The sequence below is a fragment of the Chenopodium album genome, chromosome 4, assembly GCF_948465745.1.
Source record: "Chenopodium album chromosome 4, dcCheAlbu1.1, whole genome shotgun sequence".
Taxonomy (NCBI): Eukaryota; Viridiplantae; Streptophyta; class Magnoliopsida; order Caryophyllales; family Amaranthaceae; genus Chenopodium; species Chenopodium album.
Window position 1 is genome coordinate 12,116,585 of NC_137837.1, and position 22,852 is coordinate 12,139,436.

Consider the following 22,852-nt stretch of genomic DNA (forward strand, 5'->3'; position numbering starts at 1 on the left):
CGCGCCTTGGTGGCTCTCTAAATACAAAAAAAAAAAAAAAAAAAAAAAAAAAAAGTCGACCCTGTAAGGGTCTGTTCTCTTCAACTCAATTTTAGTTCACTTCAACTCCAATCAGTTCAGTTCAGTTCAATTCAGTACTTAATTTCCTTCTCTCATAAACAATTCATTTCAGCTTTATTCAGTTCACTTCAGCTCCAATTTGTTTAGTTCAGTTTAGTTCAATTCAGTTCAGTAAATCAGAACAAGCCCTTATAAGGACTGAAATAGCTGAATTTAACTGAACTGATTGGAGCGGAACTAATCTGAATATTTTATGAGAGAAGTAAACTAGAAACTAAACTGAATTGATTGGAATTGAATTGAACTGACTTGAAAATAAGCTAAAGAGAACATGCCCTAAATTGATCAAATCAACTTGTTAATATTAATAAAGCTAACGAACGCTTTACCATTAGGTAATATTTTAAATACTTATTCAACGCCCGAAGACGTTTGTTAGCAAGTTCCATATTAGTAATAAGCAAAAGCTAATGAGCGCCCCAAGGGCGTTAGATAAGAGAATAAAAGTGCAAATATTAGAATAAATTAACATTAATTACAACGAACGACGCGTTATTTTGTCATGAATTCCTAACTTAATGCCGTTTCAATCAATATATTTTTATCCTTATCTAACGCCCTTGGGCGCTCGTTAACAGGATGTTAATAATAATAAAAAAATATAGCGTAGTTAAGCCAAATTGGTAGTCCTTATAAGAGACAGAAAGCTGCACTTACACTGCATTATTATTCTCTTCTTTCCTCCTCAAGGATCCCAACTCTCTCTCTTCTCCTGCTTGTCTTGTCCGCCATGGCTGCCGAATCCGCCTCTGCAATTCAGAGAAGCCAAGTATTTCTCTTTCTTCAACTCCTTTTCATCTTTCAATTCGCCTGTTAATCTCTTTTCTTTTTGATTCTGCAATTATTTTTTTTTTTTCAATTGAATTTACTCTTAATTTTTGTTCGAAGGTGGATTTATTGGAGCACATCGATTGGAGAGGTATTGAATGTCTCAATCAAAGTGGCACTCACACTGTTGCCAATGCCCTCAAACAGGTTCGTCTCTCTATGATTTTTCATCAATTCTTTCAAATTTTGAATTTTCTTTGCAATTTTGAAGTAATTTGTGAGTGTTTTTGATTGAAACTACATATTTGAAAATTAGGGTTTTTCTTTTTGTAAGTTTCGATTGATTAGTTTATGATACTGTGGAATTCAATCTGGTTGATGCTTCTTTTGCTAGCTGTGTTTATTTGAATTTGATTTTTTTTTGTTCTGGGTTGATTGACTCATTGAGTGTTTCATCAATTTATTCCAATTCGTTAAAAATAAAAGAGTATGCATGAATTACTAGATTTATTCTTCGCTTTTAGTAGGGAAATTGAGAAGAATTTATCCATGCGGGAGAATTGGAAATAGGTGCAAACTTACAATAGGGATGTGTACGATAATTTGGCAGGGGGGGGGGGGGGATTTCATTCCCGGACTAATTGTTCTCGGTCTTGGGACGGGTAGGAGTGGTTTCTAATTGTCTACGTTTGAGACATTAATAGAAAGCGCAAAACAGTTTTGGACCTTCTGGTGTACAAACTGCAAAGTGGTGGATCTACGATTTGAGCATTCTCATACTTTTTATAAGTTAGGGATGTAGCACTAGTCCGTTCAAGAAATTCAAATACCAATTATATAAACCGTATCAATATACAATCTTGTTATGTCTAAATTTGAGAAATTAATAGGAAGTATAAATCCATCATGGTGTGAATAACAACATAGACTAATAACACTTTTTGCTTCCCCAAATGCTCTTCAATTTAGTTTGGAATGTACCTTACACATGCAGTGGTGAAGCTAGGAATTAGGTAATGGGGGTACGGAAATTAAACCTATTCAAATATACTTTAATCATTTATGGAGTATTATTTATTTGCTATATAAATTTTGAGTTTTAATTTCCAATATTTACAACGTATATTGAGAGGCAAATAAATCAAAACCAATAATATAACAATTTAATTTAGTTCCATATGATTAATCACACTTTTTTTTTTTTTTTTTTTTTTTTTTTTTTTTTTTTTTTTAACGTAGTACATTTTAGTTAGTACTATATGTGAAGTATAGAGTAAGTAAAAGTATTGACAATCAAGAGTGTTGGATCTTGATTTTTTTAAGGAAACAAAAAAAAAAAAAAAAAAAAAAAAAATTATACCGATGACCATTATAATATACTGTATATAATTTGTTTATAAAAGTCAAAATTTTAATTAAGAACCATTTTCTTACGATAAAGATCTAAGGAAAAGAAAGTAAAGAATGAATACCTCATAAAATTGTTATATGCGAAGTACAAATCCATTAATAAATACAAATACAAGTATATAAATAATACAATGGTAAACAAAAGAGATGAAAATTGGGTTTGTTTAAAATAAAATTTAAGAAAAGATTAAAACTGGGTATTTAAAAAAGGCAAAAAAACTGGTACATCAAAGAGACTTGTTTTTACACAAAACCGGTCTCTTTGATTACGTGTTTTTAGCCGCCCTCTTCTAGCATATGTCCGTCTGTCACACAAAATTTTAGCTCATACATTAGAGACTGCCTATTTCAGAAAACTGGTCTCTTTTCTAAACTGTGTTTTTTTTAATGGGGTACAGTTGTACCTCTGTGTACCCCCCTGGATCCGCCACTCTACACATATCAGTAATATCGTATTTAGAATTTGTATAAACTACTACATATTATGATAGCTATGCCTTAAGGGAATGGAATATTGTGATGTATGCTCATAATTGTGCTCATATGACAAGTTCTAGAAAAGAACTCAGACTGAAGGGCTTAAATGTTTGCATTCTGTTTATAATGTACGAAGTACATGCAAAACTTTTCTTAAATCAAGTATAGGTTTTATAGATGCCGCATGCTAACGAGGGAGCCTTAGTTTATCTCCTTGTTAAACATAGGGGTAAAATCATAATATCACAGGCAAAACCGCTATCTCAAGTAGCGGTGTTACTATGAACAATACAAAAAACTATGTATGTATTTACAACTTTGCCATATGATAAACAACAATAGTTTATCAAGGAGATAAACTTAGATTTTCTTCATGCTGACATCCATGTCTAGCTTTAGGATATTAATTCTGTGTCTGAAATCAAGAGTGAGTGACTTGGATATGTTGTGTATTTGACACCCGCATTCAAGTAACATAGCTCTTATATAGGTGGAAAACTTGCCTTGAATCCCTTGGTTCTCTTATACAATAGATGTTTCCTGTACTCTTCATTTTATCGCAAGTACAAGTGTTGGATCATTGATACTTGGACATTGGTAGGACATATAGGCATTTCATTTTGGGTGAAAATCACTAAATTGTTTCACAAAATAGTTGAGTTGGACACTTGCACACATAGTCAGTATTATGAACATTAAACCATCCATCGCAATCCCGCAAAAACAAAAACCCTAATACATCATTCTCAAAGAATTTAACTTTTACACCTTGAAAACCTAAAAATTGTTGCAGCTTATTTATTGTAATAGGTGAGAAACCCTAAATTTGCATTCGTCTGTTGTACAGGCAAAGGTGGAATACTACATAATAGGGAAATTTGCAATCGTTTGTTTGACAGAGAATATTCTAACAATATTACATAATGGGAATTGATGTTAATATGATGCCTTTTTTTTTTTTTTTTTTTTTTTTTTTTTTTTTTTTTTTTGTTATCAATCTGTTTGATGTTACTTTGAGATTAATTATTTTATGATTTGCTTTTTTAATGTTCTGCTGTCAATTAACCAGGGTTACCGTGAAGATGATGGCTTGAATCTAGAGAGTGATGCTGATGAGCAACTTTTGATCTACATTCCATTTACCCAAGTCATTAAGCTGCATTCTATTGTCATCAAAGGACCAGAGGAAGACGGTCAGTATAATAATATCAAGTTTGACCTATTTCCCAATCTCTTGACAGATCAAACAAAAAATAGAATAATAAAAAAAAATAAATGTTATGGGAAAAAAATTAACCTTTTTATTTTATTTTATTTATTATTTTTTTTAGCATACGCTTATATGGTGTATTAGCTGTCAAAGTGTCAAGTACTGGTTTGTGATCTTGATTTTTTTCTTTTGACTATTCATGCTGACTCTCTATGTAAATTTTTTTTGTGATAGATTTTGGTTGTTAATCTTGGGAATCGTTTTGTGAACGCCTCAGTGCTACTTGGCCTACTGTAGGGAGTAGCATGTATCTTGCAAGTTCTTATCTGTGGTACTACGTGCACAATTTGTGTGTCTTGAGAATTGATTATATTGCTTTCCTTTGTTTCTTGATATATTTATTTGTTGTTCCATCTCTTGCTTCTGTGGAAATGGTGATTGTGCTGTATTAAGAGATTATGATAGCTCAAGCTCATTGTGGTCATTGCTGCTCTCATAGTTTCCTAGGTATAAAAGACATATCCACAGTATTAGAAGTAAGGATTATGGATCTTGTGTAAAGCTTCATTGCATGTCAGTTTGTGGGTAAACTATGGTGTGGGTTAGAAGTTAGGACTTAGGATTATGTGAGAAGTGCTTTTCCTTGCTGCTTATTCATTGAGTTCAAACTAGGGATTGGTCCTGTATCAGGTGATCACTGAACTTTAATGTATCAGGTTAATTTTGATTTTCTTGATTGGGATGGTCGATTACAGAGAGGCTATTTGGGTTGGGGTTTTAAAGAAATATACTTCATGGGGTTCTTAGAGTAGCTTATCTAGCTACTGTGAAGATTCTTGGTGAAGCAGACTGGGGGTACTCTGTTCTGATGAAAGTGATAATAGGGCTTATGTTTCCATGTTACTTATGAAATTCAGTTTTTGGATTTGCTGGTCAAGGATGTCGTTGATCAAGTCATGAGTTTACCCAATCCATCGTTTGAATTGTTTTCTAATGCAAGACTTGATGATGAACCATGGTTCAAAACACTAGTTGCATCTTTTATCAATTATGTAAATGTTTGGGAGATCAAATTGTGGAGGATTGATCTCCATTAATGTTTCGTTTATTTTATATCATTTTTTAAAATCAAAATTCTGGTATTTTTCTGTTCTCTTACAAAATTATCATGATACTATTTACCTATGTTACTCGGACTCTTTCATTTACCTCACGTGTCGGACACCGACACGACTCGTGTCGGACACCGACACCAACACTTGGACACTTCATTTTTAACTAAAAACACAATTTTTTTTCAAGAAAATATGCAAGTCTGATACTTGGACACCCGTGTCTAATTGGACACTTCATCCGAGTCCAAGTAACATAGCTATTTACATATCTCCTAGAAATTGCTTGATATATTGCAAAAACTTTGCTAATGCCCTGGGATATCTTGTGATTTTCTTAGAATTTTTTTTCTTTGTTTGTTTTTAACTTTTTAAGTTGATCATATGAATACAAATGGTATTGAAGCTCTAAGCTGGATGACCAGAGAGGTTAGCATTGAGCATGCACTGTGGTGGAATATTAAAATAAAGGAGGCATAGACTTTTAATGGACCATTTGAGTTCATGTGGAACTTGATGTAGTTTTTCTAAGTAATTATAATAAGCAACTAGGCATAGGTCAATACACTGAATGGATATGTTATACAATGCCTCCATTTGGGGGTGTAGCAGCTCAAATAAATCATGTCATACTTAAAATTGATTAATTGTGAACACCTCTTTAATTGATGATGGAAAAAGTTTAAGCTTGTGATTGTTTTAGATACCTATTATTTTCACATTTTCTTGGTTGCAGTGGACATTAAATGCATCATCTTAATTTTGCAAATTTATTTCTTCCTGCAATTTTAGTAGTTTGTCAAAATTCTGAAGAGAGTTTTTATTTTCAGGTCCTAAAACTGTCAAACTTTACTCAAACAAAGAGAATATGGGATTTAGGTATCTTTTCATGGTCTCATGCTTTGTCTTGATCTGAGAATTCTCAAGTATTTCTGGTTCTGACCTCTGGTTAATATTTGTGGCAGTAATGTGAATGACTATCCTCCTAGTGATACAGTTGAGCTTTCAGCTGAAAATATAAAGGTAACTGATCAATGCTCCCTGTTTTCTATCATCAACTTTATTAAAAGATTTAACTCCATCTTAATAAAATATGTTTACAATGTGTAAAACTTTGTCAATTGCAGGGAAAACCCGTAGTTTTGAAGTATGTCAAATTCCAAAATGTTCGCAGGTATGCTTTATTGCTGAAAAGCCTGAAATAGCTTTTCATATTTTTTCTTCTGTTACCTTATAATAGCAGTAGTTTCACATGTTTTACTTACAAAGTTACAAATATGTTAAATGCTGGATATGTCTCAAATTCTTTTATCTTAATGTCAACTTTTTGTAAACTTTACTAATAGATATATAGGAAATTAATAATCAAAGTTATAAATGGGCAAATGCTAGAATCAAATTGCTACAAATTTACGGAAATGAAGAAAAGTCCATAATCTTGACAATAATATGTTTTCTAATTTTTTTTGTTGGGATGTATGGACAGCTTAACAATTTTCATCGAAGATAATCAGTCTGGATCGGAGGTGACCAAGGTTCAGAAGATTGCTTTGTACGGAACAACGTAAGTTCATCATTGGTGTGAGTGAATCTTGTGTTTCTTTGTAATTACTGTTTATTGATAACATTTTTCCTGACTTGTCATTCTGTTCACTGCTTCAATCTTGTTTGCATGTGTGTGTGTGTGTTATTCCCAGGGGGGGGGGGGGACTTATAAAAAAGCTCAAGTCGTTTAGACCCCAAAATGCGCATGACCTGTAACGACCTGCACCTTGTTGGGTGGTTGAGGTTATGCGGTCATCAGAAAACTTTAGGAAGGTGTCTGGTGATCTTCATTATATATCCAAGAAAGTAAGAAACGAGCCCGGTTAGAACTAACCATGTTTCTCTTTAGGTACAAAGCCTCATTTTTTCCAAAAAGTTAAATTGTAAATCAATGTTAGATTTTCATATATATAAAAGAAAAAGATAAGTGTTGGTAGTATGATTCTTTGATGACTTTACTTGAGATGGTAGCCACAAGTGACAAGCTACTTGAACCTGGAGTATCATAATGTGCACATCATGATCTACTTCTAGAGGAATGGGATTGCTAAAAGATCAGGTTACACTATCCATGAGCTCATTCAGTTGAAATGATGCTGAAAGAGAACAAGTGCTGTAAAGATAGCACTAAACTTCAAATGCTTTTGTACTGAAGGCCCATCAGACAATGAGTATCTCGACATGATGTGACTACAAAATTCTTAGTTTGCTAGTACTGACTAAAATTTCCATTATTTTTAAAAAAATAAAAATGATTTTTAAACTAGCGGCAATTAGTTCATGTGGAGTTTTGAGGAGGTCCAAATGTTCTTTTAGAGGAATGTCTTCGTGAACGCTCTCTCCCGGCAATTACCTGATGTACCACACTGCCATCAATATATAGTCTCTACTCACTACTGGCCATTTGAAGTGATAGGTTAGTGATGGGTTTGTGGAAATTGCCTATGCTTTAGCTCCTGTGTACATTTTATTTATAGGTCATCATTTGCAGGCTTGGACAGGACATGGTTCAGGCTGAGCCTCATTTGTTGTCCAACTAGAATTATAGGGCAGAGCTTGACATTTTTTCACGAGCCTGGCAGTGCTTCCCTTAACTATTTTTTTCTAAAGAAATGAATTGCCTGCAGGCTATTGGGCTTAGATGGCCTTCTATGCTTTCCCCACTAGTATCATCCATTTGACTCGTGTATAATTTTACATCTAGTTCCTGTTCACTGGAAAAATTAAAAAGTAGAATATTTTATAATTTATCTTTCAATAAGAGTACTATGCATTGCTCATGATTTCATGAACACTGTTTGAAATGGTTCTTTGTGCTTCTCATTGTTTCTCTATACCCTTCCATATTCTATTTTCTAGAAGTCTGGGATTGAAGGAGACATCTGTGTTGATCTTTTATTGTAAATGTTTGTTGACTGAATTAGTCGGCTTCTTGTAATGACTTTAAAGCTGTTTAGTTCCCAAAGACACTTGCCTGTGATGGCATCTAGGTTGTTCTTGCTATAGAGCTGATAATGTATTTATGTATCTGACTTAATGTGATCTTATGTTTTGGTGGGCATAACTAGCTCTGAATATACACCCAATAACTAGAAATCTGTAAGGAGCTTAAGAACCCCTAATCTTTTAAGGCTCCCTTTACCTGTGCACAAGGCCCTTTGATCAGTAAATTTTTAAAATATCCTAATGGGCCTTCCTGATGACTCTGAGTCTGTGCCTTAGTCAGGAGTCATGATCCTTGGTTTGATGCTTTGGGCCTTTGGTTCATCTATATTTCTGTGGTGATGTGCAGCAAACCTGTAATTTTATTATGCTATGCTAAACCAAGAAAATCTCAAGAATTCTGAATTCCATTAAAAAAAAAAAAAAAAAATTGAGATGCATCGATCAATCCCTATTATCATTTTTTACTAGCGTTAAATTTTCAGTGTTACTGACTTCCTAGGGCCATCGTAGTTGGGACTAGCTATCTTGATGAAAATATGATGATGGATGTAAGTGTTTTGATTGTAAATGCTTCAGTTGAGAGGTAGAAACTAAACGATTGTTCAATGCAGGGTTGAGACAACAGATATGAAGGGTTTGAAGAAGATTGAGGACCAGCATTAATCTGGAGCTGGGATATAATTGAACAATTGACCTGAGTATTTTAACTTTCCAGTCTTATTCGGTTTTTCAATATTGGATTACACTAGCCATGTATTGGCTGTTTATGACGATTTATACCCCAAAGCTGTGACATCTTATGTGCTTGAGTGTCCAGGATGTGCTGCCCTTCATAGCTCTTTGATGTGCCATTTTTCACCTTATGGTCTGGTCTATGGACTGGACAGGTACAGGTTGTAACCCACATCATATGTGTCGAAACTGGTCAATGGTTTGATGTTAAGCGGAGTTTGGGTTCACAAACTGGTCCCATACTGGATCTTGGATGACAATATTATGTACTCGTAGTTTTCATTTCGTTTTCTTGCTTGTTAATTTTTCCTCATCAGGCCTCGGTCACTCTCATAGTTTCGAAAGATTATAAATTAGCTGGGCATAAACCAAAGTTGGTCTAACTAATAAAAGTATTACCATTTCAAGTCAACAAAACTGATCAGCAAGAAAGCAAAGATAAACAAATTAAAATGATTGTGAAGAATCTGAGATCAGTTTAGTTTGGGACGGTTCATGTTTGGGTGTAGACAAGCATTGAGCCTCTAGCTATATTGGTCCTTTAACAACCAGGCAGTTGAACGATCAATTCGATTAGTCTTTGTTCTAAACATTTGATTAAATTAAACTGATTAAATTAAATTAAATTGATTGCAAGTTTGCAACTGATTTTTCTTTTTCAGATTAAAGATTAGTTTTTGCTTATTCCCTGTTTATATGTAGATTGAAACTATTTTTAAGTTAAATGAAACTATTTTTAAGTTAAATATATTTTGTAATCATTTTTCGCAAGACAAAGAAAATTGATGACTAATATTATTACTGACTTACCGAGTACTAATATAAACTACAAATATCTATATGTGGCTAGCCACATCGTGTGGTTGGGTTAATTATTTTTTTTTGTGTGAGAGTACGTAACCCCAAAATAAATAACCCTAAAATAAGTAATTCTAGCGAAAACGCGTTAACCTAGATTCAAACCTGTAATCTCCAACACACTAAGGTGATACACTTATCATCTCAACCAATTATTATTAACATTTTAACGTAACATTATATTTATATATTCCTTTCATTAATTAAGTAAATTAGATGTTATATAATTTATTAATTTTTCACAAGATTATAAAATAAATACATATATGAGGTAAAAAAAAAAGACACCCGAGGCAACACCCGGACCACACGCTAGCTATACAAACAGTCGAATATAATTACAAATTAAAGAAGTACTACGTATAAACTAGCAACTTAGGGTATCGTCCGAGGCTCCGAGCCACACACTAATTTACTCATTAAAACTTATTTATATTATAAAAGTTAGCTCTAAGGTCTTGTTAGATTCGCCAATAATGCTACACGTAGTAATGATTAGGACTTATGAAGGAACAGTAGCAGTCTAAACTCCCTTAATAAAAGGTTAGGAGGGAATAAACAAAGCATGCATGGTACTCGAAGAAGCCTAGAAGCAAAGCACCAAATAAACAATGACTAATTCAAACTAAATACTTGTATATGGTAGGTGTGTACGTGTATTTTCTTGTCCTAAATACTAGCCAATATGGTAGTAGGTGTATATTTATATAGTTATCCACAATTTTCTTAATAATTTATGTAATATGAAATTATTTGAAACACCCAAGTTAGCCAAATTCCTGCAAAATATAATCAAACTCAAAAGATATTGTATGTCTGCATTGCACCTAATGAAATTAAACAATTTTTGGATCTTGTTTTATTCTAGAGTCAAGCCTTCACCAAATCGTGGGGAGCATTATATGATTACCAAACTAATAATTCATACCAACCTTATTATAAAATTATTTGTATATGTATATATAGATACATTTACAAATGTGACTAATTCATTTTTTGACATTAATTTGATTTTTTTTTAGCTATTATACTCCTAAATCAGGGAAATTAACCCTTTTGCATGGCCATTTCATACACTACTTAAGAAGTTGACTTTAAATAGTGATTTTCTTCCGAAAATTATTTTGTTCTAAATTTTGTTGTACTAAAAAATGTTGGAGAAATTATTGGCAAAATGTTGTGTAAAGTTTGAGAGGAAAAGAGTTGGATTATGGGTGCTTTTTAGCTTTGTTCTTGTCACCATTAGCCTTTGTACAGTTCTCAAGTCTTACATGGATCCTCAACCTATTTGTAAGTTTACATTATTATTTGCCTTCTTTTTGTATGAACTTATATGCATATATGAGTTTCTCCTATTGCTCGTTTGATGACTCGATCTTAAACATCGAAATCCTTAATTAAATTCGTGTTAGTACATTTTGATGAACTCTTTTGTAATATTAGATAAGCTTGTATTTTTTTTATGTAAATTGGTTGTTTCACTTGTTAGGAATTTGATATGCATTTCAATATTTAACATTTTAACATAAAAATGTTTGTTGTATGGACTCAAAAATCTAGTTACATTAGTTCATATGATTATGATTTACTAAAATGACAGTTTCAATACAACTTACAAGCTATTTTTGAATCTTATTTTCAGGGGAAATCAATTTGAAGAGGCTTAATTCCAACAATAAGAATACAGGTTGGTGCTATATACACACTAATTTCTTACCATTTTGAGGTTAAAAATCTTCTTTTTCTTGCTTAACTACAATTGATCACCTCTTAATATTTTTTTTAAAATTTATTTTTTGTAGTTAAACTCGTTCCACACGACAGTTTCGAGCCATTCCTAGCACCAATGTGTAATTTTTCAGGGGAAAAATCGGATTATTGCGAGTTTAATGGTGACATAAGGATCCATGGAAATTCTTCCTCCATCTTTTTCAACTCACCTCAACTAGAAAACATAGAGTTACAAGAAAATAGGACTTGGGTTATCAAAATTTATGCTCGAAAAATAGACGAGTATGTCATGGGACAGGTAAAAGAGTTGAAGCTTAAACCAGTATCATCAGTACAAGAAATGCCTAAATGTACTGTAAATCATTCAGTTCCGGCCATTGTGTTCTCGACTGGTGGGTATGGAGGCAACATCTTCCACGACACGAGTGATATCTTGATACCCCTTTATCTTACATCCCTGCATTTCAACAGGGAAGTTCAATTCTTAATACAAGATAAGCATTATTACTGGAATGAACGGCACAAAGTTACACTGAAGGCACTGTCTAAGTACGAAATTATTGACTTAGATCATGACAAAGAGATCAGATGTTTTAATAATGCAATTATTGGTGTTAAATCTCACCGAGATTTTGGTATTGATCCTGAGAAATTACCATATGGACTGACATTAAGGAACTACACACAGTTCACAAGGAAAATTTATTCGTTACAGAGGGATACCGCGATTCAGATGACTGCAGAGGATGACAGGAAGCCGAGATTACTGATCATTTCTAGGAAGAAAACTCGAACCATATTGAATGAAAATGAGATAGTAGCCGAAGCTCAAAGATTAGGCTACGATGTAGAGGTTATCGATGCACGAATGAGCCTTAAGAACTTCTCCAAGATAGTAAATTCTGCTGATGTGATGCTTGGTGTTCATGGAGCAGGACTAACTAACATTCTTTACCTCCCCGAAAATGCTGTCCTGATTCAGGTAATTCCTATAGGACTGCAGTCGGTGTCGAAGATCTTTTACGAGCGTCCTGCTAAAAATATGAGTCTCAAGTACTTGGAGTATGAGATTAGTGTAAGGGAAAGTAGTCTCATTCAACAATATCCCATTAAACATCAAGTAATTACAGACCCGGAAATAGCTAAAAAGGCGGGTTGGCCCGAGTTTAAGAAGATTTATTTGGATAATCAAGATGTGAGGTTGGATATGAGAAAGTTTAGAACAGTTTTGGTAAAAGCGTTGGAACTTCTTCGGCAATGAAGCTTAAGATATGTGCACATTTGTATTTAATTGTGAACTAAGCTTCCTTGTGCAATACTGTAAATGCAAATACTTTACTTGTAAATGCTTAAAATAGTGATTAGCAAATGAATTTGGAGCAAAATTTATTTATGTATTGTTATACAAAACTAGTGACTAAATGTGTCAAAAGAAATGTTAACACTAGTGTACATTTCATTGGGACATTAGTTCAAATGTGTTAGTGAAATTCAAGTTTCGGATGATGAAATCACATAGTTACGGCGTTACATCAAGGCATATGTGACCAATTTTTCCACTTAATCTTTCGAATTTACAACAAAGCCTCCAAATAATTCATGACAATATCAATTTTACCATGTTAATTAACAGATTCCGTCAACCAAATAGATCAACTAGTACTTTTCTCAAATACGTGAACTAATCCTTAGAATGTGTTAGTGATAGTTTGGGGGGAAAAAAATATTAGTGATTAGGGATGGCAACGGGTCGGATTCGGATTATGCAAGTGCAATAGCAAATATCAAACTAAAACCATATTTTTAGTAGACCCAACTCCAAATCAAATTATTTATTTTCTCGAACCCAAAGAATCGAATCGGAACGGATTAGGGTTGAATCTGATCTAGATTGGCAAGCCATAGGTGAAGTGATCTACCCACCAAGAATGAAAAACAAACAAACAAAAATCCCTCCTTTTTCCAATTGTCACCAACCCCATAAACATATGAATCCAATCCAAAATAAAATCAAATGAAATTCATTCAATAATCTCAACATCAGATAAACAACTAGAGGAACACCACTTTCCTCTAAACCTCACCTCTCATTCCTCACTCACCTTCAAACCTCTCCAATGGCGTCCGCCACTTTCTCTCTCCTCCCTTCCACCTCCATCTCCCCCTCCACCAAACTCCTCAACCTCAAATTCCGCCATTACCAGACCTCCAAACCCTTCTTCTCCACGACCATCAAATCCCTCTCTTCTCCTATCCCAACTCCCACCCTCTCCCAAGACGATCTCAAGAAACTCGCCGCCGAAAAAGCCGTCGATTCCATCAAATCCGGCATGGTTCTCGGCCTCGGAACCGGGAGCACCGCCGCATTCGCCGTCGCCCGAATCGGGGAGCTTCTCTCCTCCGGTAAACTCACCAACATTGTTGGAATTCCGACTTCGAAACGCACCCAAGAACAGGCTGCGTCTCTGGGTATTCCGCTTTCGATACTTGATGATCATCCTCGCATTGATCTTGCTATTGATGGGGCTGATGAGGTTGACCCTGATCTTAATTTGGTGAAAGGGCGAGGTGGGGCGTTGTTGAGGGAGAAGATGGTTGAAGCTGCTAGTGATAAGTTTATTGTGGTTGTTGATGATACTAAGCTTGTTGATGGTTTGGGTGGTAGTCGTCTTGCTATGCCTGTTGAAGTTGTTCAATTTTGCTGGAAATATAATCTTAAGAGATTGCAGGCATGTTTCTTTCTTACTACTCGTTTAATGTTTTGTTGTATGTTATCAGTGATGTAGATGAGATTCGATATTAGGTGTTGGGTACCAATGGTAGTACTAATGTACTATACTCGTGACTTTAACCAATTAAACTAGTTGGTATATGCCCGAGTTTTAAAATGTAGCTATATATATTATTTAATTTAATGTTGTTGTAGATATAGTTCATGTGGTTGTGACAATTTGTTCAAAATTGCGTTTTTAGTGTGCTTTTATGGTTAATTTGGCCCTTTTATACAAATTAATCGAGTAATAAATGTTTGAGTAAGATAAGGGAAATTAAGGGGGTACTATAATGTTCAATTTGATGGCATTGATTGTTGGAACATGGAACAATGAATTTGTGGCCTTTAGTTCATGGTATCTATTGGTTGGGCGGTGGGAGTTCTACCATTGAGCTCGGACTTGATCGTCAAAGGTCAAGTGATATAGAATAAAGAGTGTATTTGTGTGTGCTGCATTTCAGGCTACAGAAATCAGTCTATCATTATAATTGTAGACTCAGATTAGACATGAGCTCTCTTTTGGTGGTCTTTTGATTGTTTGTTTTAATTATTTCTATTGATGATACATGGGTACATTAGAAGATTTCATCAGTAATAAATCCCATACTTTGATGAATGAGTGTAAGTGTTGATTTTTTATTGGCATGAGTAGAAACCTGTATAGGTTTTGTTGATGATCAAAAGGCTTAGTCTATTTTACTTGGACTCAAGTACTTATATTGGCCATGAGTTTATGTCTTCATTGTCCTGACTCGGCTTTTTATGAAAAAATTTCATGATTTTAGCTGAAAATTAAGTGTCCAATGTCATAGTGTCAAGGATCCTTCATGGGTTTATGTCATGAAATAAAGAATCTGGGACTTTGGGTGATATAAACCTTAGGTCATTTCTATGGCTGTGGATAACTTGCAGTTGAAGTTATTTTTTTTATAAACTTTTGACTTATCCTTGTTTATATTTGAGAGTAGCATTTGTAGATTCCCTCAGACAAGCATTTGTTATGCAAGCCTGTTTATATCTTTGCCTGTACTTTCTTGGTTGCAGGAGATCTTTAAGGAGTTGGGTTGTGAGGCAAAGTTGAGAATGGACGGGGATGCCAAGCCTTATGTGACTGACAACTCAAATTACATCGTGGATTTATACTTCCCAACATCCATCAAGGATGCTGAAGCTGCAGGGAGGGAAATTTCAGCCTTGGAAGGTGTAGTGGAACATGGGTTGTTCCTTGGTATGGCTAGTGAGGTCATCATTGCTGGGAAAACTGGAGTAACTGTGAAGACCAAGTGATCTCCATTGGTTGATGGATTTCCGGGTATGGAATAGTCTCCTTCTCCCAGCAATAACTGCTTATTCTTCATCTCTACGAATGTTCTCTCACTTCCTGTTATGTTAGATGGGCATCTTTGGTCTGGTTTGATATTTTTGCATCTTGTTGTATCTAATTTTATTGTGATGTTATTTAGTTGTGTTATGAAGTGTAGATGAGAATCAATGCTGAGATACAGAGATAACTTATTGAATTGTGTACATTACGCTTTGGTGAAATAAAAATTTCCGACTCTTAAATTCATGAAGTTCTGATTTTGCTTTCCTGTTGATGGTTGTCAACTTCCTTTTAATGTTTTACATGATGTAAAAAATGTTTAGTTTGATCTAATGTCTGTTATCTTGACTTCTGGAAATGGCATGTGTAAACAATCTCTAATGTAACAACATCAAAATTTTATAGGTAGGTCAATATCCAGAAGTTGCTCTTTTTATTTACATTGGAAGTTGTTCCTTTTTTTTTTTTCACATTGGATATGTTATAGGGTTGAGAGAGATAGAATCACCATGAATGTAATCTGGAGCCCATTTGATTGAGTGCATTGAAACTTTTTAGACACTACCAGCATACTAGTCAACAACCACCACCCCTCAAAAAATTACCACTACCATGTATCCTCTGTATGGTGGGATTAGGAAGGTCTATATCAATTCAAAAGATTCGCGCAAGACATTTTTGGAAGGAGTATAATTGTTAGGAAAGTTAAAATTTAACATGCAGAAAATTGCAATACTAATATTATTTTACGGTTACCCATACTAATGGACTAAAAGTGATAGTAGACTAACAGTACATAAGCCTTTATTTATTGTAACAATAGTGGTACAAAATCGTATTTCATAAATAATGTTAATTGCTGAAAGTAGCAGCAGTAATAGAATATATAAGCATCACCTCATATATGCTGCCACTCTCTCCTTGATTCTATGTATGTGTTGTGTGTGTGTGTGTTGGGGGAGGAGGTGGTTCTGGGGAAGAGTATGAGTATCACAATAAAAAATCATAATCGACGGCTGTTGAGAAACATCATTGCCATAATATCACAGCCAGAGATATCACTGTTATAACAATCCAGTTGAGCTTCCATGATCGCATCCCTGTTATGGATGAGTAAAAAAGGGGATTAATAAGACAATATATCCATGTTTCAAGTACTAAAGCAACAACATTTGAGCAAGGTTGTAAACTTTTTCTACTAGTTAGCCTACCATGGAAGACCCCTTTTTATTATCTGAAGTTATTGAAGTCTCTGTGAATCATTTGTATTACCGTGGAATTCTTAGGTCATCATTCTATGTGATTCAGTTGAATTATTTTCTTCAGTATTTTATTCCATCTATTCCTTAAGTTTCTTGTAGGGAATGTAAAATAGACAAGTATGCTGCATTATATTGTTAAATAAAATTTTCATGTAATATGGAATATTACATTTGTACATGTTACCCTAGAGTGACGAGTATTATGAAATAATAATAAAGTGAATTAGTAATAAGGAACAAAGGATGAAAGTATTTATCTTTTCCAAAACGTACTGGCCAATTTTAGCTATTAACAGCACTTGTGATAACTTAAAGATGCAGGAGTAAAGGGAAATTTTCCTATTTTTTGGTTGATATTCAGCTCACCATGGTTTTCACTTCTTGAAGTCTCACTGATACTTGAACTAGGACTGTGACCTAGTGTAACAGATGTCTTTGAATTACTTGTTACATTGATTCCTAGGTTGGAGCAATCAGAGCCGAAAGCACCTACAAAACCAACAATCAAAAATGCTAATCTGAGGAATTTTCTTTTAACGGCATGCAAGTAGTTAAATGCATTCCTATAAAGCTCTTACAGTCACTGTAACATGGGAAGTGTGACACATTGAAGAGATTGTAGGATCCTGGTTGACATTCACACGAATGCTTGTAGTCTGATGAGTTTGTGCATGTCCCTTCGCCACAGTAGACCCAATAGCAAGCTAGAACATCAAAATCTCACGTTAGAAACTTTGATTAATCATATAGTTTATTGGATAAATAGAGTGTTGTTTACACTTACGATTAAAGATAGCGGTGTCGAATGGCTTTGTGGGGATGGGTGGCAATGGAGCAGGAGCTGGCATGCAGGAGTAGTTTATAGAACCTGTTTAAGATGTTCATTTTTCCATTTAGAAAGATCACAATTTGCTATCAAGCAGTTTCATCATAACAAATACAGAACCAAGAATAGACATTAAGAAGAGTCGTCGTCTTTCATCAAGTATTTGTGCATGTTTAATAAGAGCTATTTAGCCTTTTCTGATCTATGCACTTGTCTTGAGATTGTTTGTTGCTTCTTAATTTTGAATTTTTTTGGTAACCTATCTGCCTATGTTGTATTACTCTTAAAATCTCTTTCTATGTTACCTAGACTAGTTTTTAAATCAAATTTGTATCGAGGTAACAATTTGTGCCTGCAGACCTTGAAATAAATTAGTTGCTTTTGATATATTGCTAGATGCATTTGTTTTGGTGTTTCCCCTAATTTTCCTTGTTTTACAGTGATTGTGCTTCTTTCCATTTTGATATATTTCAAATTTGTTGTTCTAATTATAAGATTTTTCTTATGCTTTTAATGTTTTTTCAGTAAAAACTACTTATATTGATTCTTTCCCACCTTTCTTGATCAGTGAGCACTACTTCCTTTTCTCTGCCTCTATATATATACCTGTCTTTTCTTTTAGTAAGAGGTTCTTTTCTTTGAGGTACTCACTACCATAGAAAGCCAAGAACTATGGAAGATGAACCCTTTTAAAGAAGCAAAACTTACAATTTGGTATTATACATGGCAGAAATTGGAGATATTGTTCCTCATTGTCTGATAGACGTGTTCTTCTCCAACCTGAATCACATTCACAAGTGAAACCATGTGGTACATAGTCTGGTTTTGATTTGCATGTTCCTTTCCCGCAACTTACCTGACTGCAAATTTCTGTTATCATAAAAAAAAAAAAAAAACATCAGAAAACATGACAGCAACTTTAATTTCGTGGGCTGAGTTTGTAGATTAGAAAAATCAGGTTAGATTCTACTGTAAGGAGAGTTGTTTACCTGAATCTCCTAAAGCAGTGGTTGCGAGAGAGATTAGAAGTAGAGCTGCAAATGCTATTAGACTGGAGGAAGCCATTGATTATTATGTAAATGAGAGAATACAAGTTAGATATAGTCTTTTTGTTACCAAAGTTGCAGGTGAAATGTATAGGATAGCTGAGAGGCTTAGAGCTAAGAAACAAGATTATGCTATATATAGAATATTTTTCTTCATGGCAGTTTTTGTAAAAAGCTTACTAGAAACATAGTTGTAGGACTGTAGGAGTCTTTATTTTTATTTTTTTTCGCTTTCTTCATCTCCTAACCCCTCCCTTTCTTCGACCGTGTTTACTTTGAAAATTTTGAAGAAGATGATGCAGGTGCTTCTAGTAGTTTGAAGAATTATTCAAACACATTCAATTTTTAAGTGTGATGTTTATATTATGACTTGCAAGCTACATTTATTTTTGTTCTAATATGCTTAATTTTTTGATGAAAATTCTGTCTTTCGTTGACAAATTTCTGTTAACTTTAGATATAAGCAGCTACTTTATGTTGAAAATTGCTTCTTTGAAGAGTTTCTTGTAAATTTCAGTTATATATTTATGTTGAATTGTCATGAAAGTTGGTGCAGAAGTCAGCGAAATGACGAGTATAAACAACGGTTAACGGTACCTGCCCCAACTTTCAAAGTGAACGCAGACATTGTTGTTTTTTTTTTATCTTGGTTTCTTTTGTTTTTTCTTTTAGTTCATTTATTTAGTAATTAATTATTATTATTTCTTTGATTTTGTTTTTTTTTTTTTTTTTTGGGGGGGGGGGGGGGCAAGGGAAAGGGTCATATCGAGCATGAACCTCTCACAAATTCTTTGATGTTTGGGAAATTCTCATTGGTAGCAATGTAAAATTGCACATTCTCAATGGTAACAAAAATTTTTTCAAATTCTCGAAAATAGCATTACTTTTGATAAATTTCTCTAATATGACAATATTTTTGTATTTAACAACTAATTAACTTTATTAAACAATAATTAATCTTTTTTTTTTTTAAAAAAAAAAATAAGAAAACGCCACCTACTCAAGCCCCCAGCCCCCACCTTGACCACCCAATTCAACAACAAAACACAGCAGCCCACAACCTCTCGTCACATCGGCCGACGCCAAAATCCCCTCCTCGTCTCCGACGAATACTATTCGCCTCTCCCCCTGCCGTCTCCACTCCGTTCATCCCCTTAAACCACGCACCACTCGAAACCCTTGAATCCCCAAAAAAAATTCTAGGGTTTAAATCTGTCGCGAATCGTACTTTCTGTTGCTTCAAATTGTAGCTTGTTCATCGACAATTAGGTTTCTTGCTCCTCTATTTGGCCAAAATATGAACCTAACACCATTGTTGCCGCCTTCGAAAGGTTTAATTTTTGCTGTGGGTTGAGTTTTTCTCTCTCTTCCCTTTTGTGCGTTTAGGGTCGTTGTTAGTTGTTTCTCCTTATGTTAATTATGGAGGGCTGAAGATGGTTCGGGGTTTGGGGGGTCGTGGTGGGGTATCGTCGGCTAGTGATTTCAGGGGTAGTACGACCGGCGGGAGTGGCTAGAGTAGGGAGCAGGGGCAGGCCGGCAGGCAGGGTGGCTGGTTATTTTATTTTGTTAACCAATGAAAAATTAGATTTATATATTAATTTAGAATTTTAATTTTCAGTCTCCATTTAAGATATTAACAAATGAAATTTGAGAATTGAAAACAAAAAATAATAATTTAAGATTTAAATTATAAAAAAAAAACAAAAATTATCTTTTACATTAGGATTTATATTATTTTAACGAATAATTAGAAATTAAAAAATATATTTTGATTTAATGATTTTATCTAACTATCCGATGAATGAGATAATATTTATTTCAATTTATAAATTCAAGTTCTATAATTTAGAACTTAACCAAATATTTTACCTTAAATTAATAAAAACAAAAAATATTAAGAAATTACAAAAAAATATACAAAATGAAATATTTAAAAACCGTGCATCGCACGGGCTTACATCTAGTGTTTAATTAAGCTAAATATTTGTTAATTAGAAAAATATTGTCATGTTAGAGAAATTTATCAAAAGTAATGCTATTTTCGAGAATTTGTATAAAATTTTGTTACCATTGAGAATGTGCAATTTTACATTGCTACCAATGAGAATTTCCCTTGATGTTTTGATTTCGATTTGGGCTATAAACCACACTACAAACCGAACTTTCACCCCTTGTCGTGCAAAGATTAGAACTAGACATTCAATTGGGTCTTGAATATAAAATTGACCTGTATATGGATCAAACTCGACCTCTTAAAGATCAATCCAAGCATTGACAATTGCTCCCAGTACTCTTTCTCTTATAAGAACTATCTATTGTCCTGTATCTCCATAGGCTGAAAACATCAATGATCAATACCATGAAAAAATTGATTGTACATATAGAATTTTCTAGCATACGTTGTCTTTAGGTTGCACAAAATTACAATTATGTTGGATATTAGACTACATCTTTCACAATGTTACAAATTATGTTGGATAATTTAGAAGATGAATGAGCATTTCGGTGCAGGTTTGAATGTTGATGCTCTTCAACACCTAACTTCATTGTATCTAGTCGAGCAGACTCGAGCTACAAAGGATTCATCATGCACGCGCGTCCTTTGTGCAATATTTTTTTTTCTTTAATGGTATTCCTCAATGGCTCAATGCTCTTTCAATTTCTTCTTTTGGATGGACAAATGAAGATTCATAGTGTTTTACCTTTCAAAATAAAATTGTTGTACATGCCATTGTGAACTTAAAATTAAATTGTACTCCGTACTAGTTAAAAATGAAAATTGTTCTTTCAAAAAAAAAAAAAAAAATGAAAATTGTTGACTTGTATGCGAATTTGTACAATTGTAACTTGTATGCAAATTTGTACAAATTTACATGATTAAAATGTTTAGGAATTATATGATAAGAACTATCTTAACTATATCGGGAACTCCAACTTTGCATTTGATAGGGCAATTTAGCTGCCTCTAGCTATTCTATTGCTTAGTCAATAACAGCAAAATTTGTGCATATTGTCCAATAATTTTCCTATGATATCCAAATGTTCTTAGGAAATGGCCAATCAAGCATTGCTCTCACCTTTTTTTTTTTTTTTTTTTTTTTTTTACTTGTAACAGCTTGACGTCTACACTATTTATAAATATCACTTTGATTAGCTTTGATGATTGAGATTTATAGGTTAGGAAAAATATAGTCATGTATGATCTTGTTATACTCGTTTCAAATTATACTTTCATAATATCAGACTTTTATAATTTTTACACTTGGTAATTAAAAAAATTAACGGTTGAAATAATGCATTGACAAGTATGAAAAGAAAAGTGTTGCAAGTATTAAGAAACAAAGGAAGTAAAATGCTACACTCTTGCTAGATATTAATGCCAGAAGTAATTAAGTATGCCACTTGAGACTTCCCAAATTAGCTAATGGGTTGTGTGAACAAAGTCCTCAAAATTCACCCTCGATTGTTCTACAAAATCAGCTTTGGGTTTAATATTAAAAAGGATTATTGTCAAAAAAAAAAAAAAAGGGTAAACTTTTATATTGGTTAGAATGAAACACTTCACAAGAAGGATATGATTAAAATCTGAAGGCATCTCGCAACTAAAATCAAGCTATGCTTTCCAAAGTGGTTAATCTCTCTACTAACTACTCTGTAAGTTGTGAGGTGTGATGGCACTATGGACCGACTTTATCTTGTATCATTTCATCATTTGTGATAATTTTCTCCTCCATAAAAATAAAAAATAAAATTGTCATTTTTTCAATCACAAACACTAAAACACCGAGATGATAAAATAGAATTGACAAAGTAAGCACGTAAAATAGAGGGAAGGAGGAATTTTTATTAATTGATGAAGAAGTAAAGTAACAAAAAGAGCTGAGCTTTGGAGAGGCTCAGATTTCCCCAAGGAAAACAAAATTGTAGTAACCTAATGAATACCCCCTGTTATTGTTGCTCTGCCTCCCATTTCTGTGAACATTCTGATGAAGTTCCAGCCATCTCACCATCTCAGTAACAGCGATTTCCAAGGTGCTTGCGTCTTGCATGTCAGCAAAGTTGCTTGGCTAGGTGAGTACAAGCACTTCCGAAGTTCAAGGATGGGAGCGGGGAAGTTGGAATGCTGCTTTATCCAGAGTAACACTTGAGATCTCGAGTTGAGGCCTTGAAGTACTCCCTTCTATAGACAGATAACAAAAGTAATACAATATA

General features: G+C 33.9%; 3 protein-coding genes and 1 pseudogene across 4 annotated transcripts; 3 read left to right on the forward strand and 1 right to left on the reverse strand.

Moving 5' to 3' along the window:
- The first annotated feature begins 764 nt into the window (after positions 1-764).
- On the forward strand, positions 765-9,123 carry LOC145628919 (PITH domain-containing protein At3g04780-like). The gene is made up of 8 exons (XM_081681351.1): positions 765-889; positions 1,009-1,095; positions 3,845-3,968; positions 5,928-5,976; positions 6,063-6,120; positions 6,225-6,271; positions 6,584-6,661; positions 8,700-9,123. The coding sequence occupies exons 1-8, from the start codon at positions 851-853 to the stop codon at positions 8,749-8,751; spliced, it is 534 nt and encodes a 177-aa protein (XP_081537477.1). The 5' UTR covers positions 765-850; the 3' UTR covers positions 8,752-9,123.
- A 1,612-nt stretch (positions 9,124-10,735) lies between these two features.
- On the forward strand, positions 10,736-12,670 carry LOC145627656 (alpha-1,3-arabinosyltransferase XAT2 pseudogene; annotated as a pseudogene). Its single transcript, XR_014111405.1, has 3 exons — positions 10,736-10,968; positions 11,321-11,365; positions 11,481-12,670. The product of XR_014111405.1 is annotated as an alpha-1,3-arabinosyltransferase XAT2 pseudogene (transcript).
- A 751-nt stretch (positions 12,671-13,421) lies between these two features.
- Positions 13,422-15,756, forward strand: LOC145628920 (putative ribose-5-phosphate isomerase 3, chloroplastic). The gene is made up of 2 exons (XM_081681352.1): positions 13,422-14,138; positions 15,227-15,756. Exons 1-2 carry the CDS (start codon positions 13,527-13,529, stop codon positions 15,467-15,469), a joined length of 855 nt encoding a protein of 284 aa, XP_081537478.1. The 5' UTR covers positions 13,422-13,526; the 3' UTR covers positions 15,470-15,756.
- Positions 15,757-16,202: 446 nt separating this feature from the next.
- LOC145627657 (uncharacterized) lies at positions 16,203-18,659 on the reverse strand. Its single transcript, XM_081680018.1, has 6 exons — positions 18,584-18,659; positions 18,303-18,464; positions 17,553-17,636; positions 17,347-17,472; positions 17,135-17,257; positions 16,203-16,606 (listed from the first exon to the last, which is right to left on the reverse strand). The coding sequence occupies exons 1-6, from the start codon at positions 18,657-18,659 to the stop codon at positions 16,536-16,538; spliced, it is 642 nt and encodes a 213-aa protein (XP_081536144.1). The 3' UTR covers positions 16,203-16,535.
- Between the last annotated feature and the right edge of the window lie 4,193 nt (positions 18,660-22,852).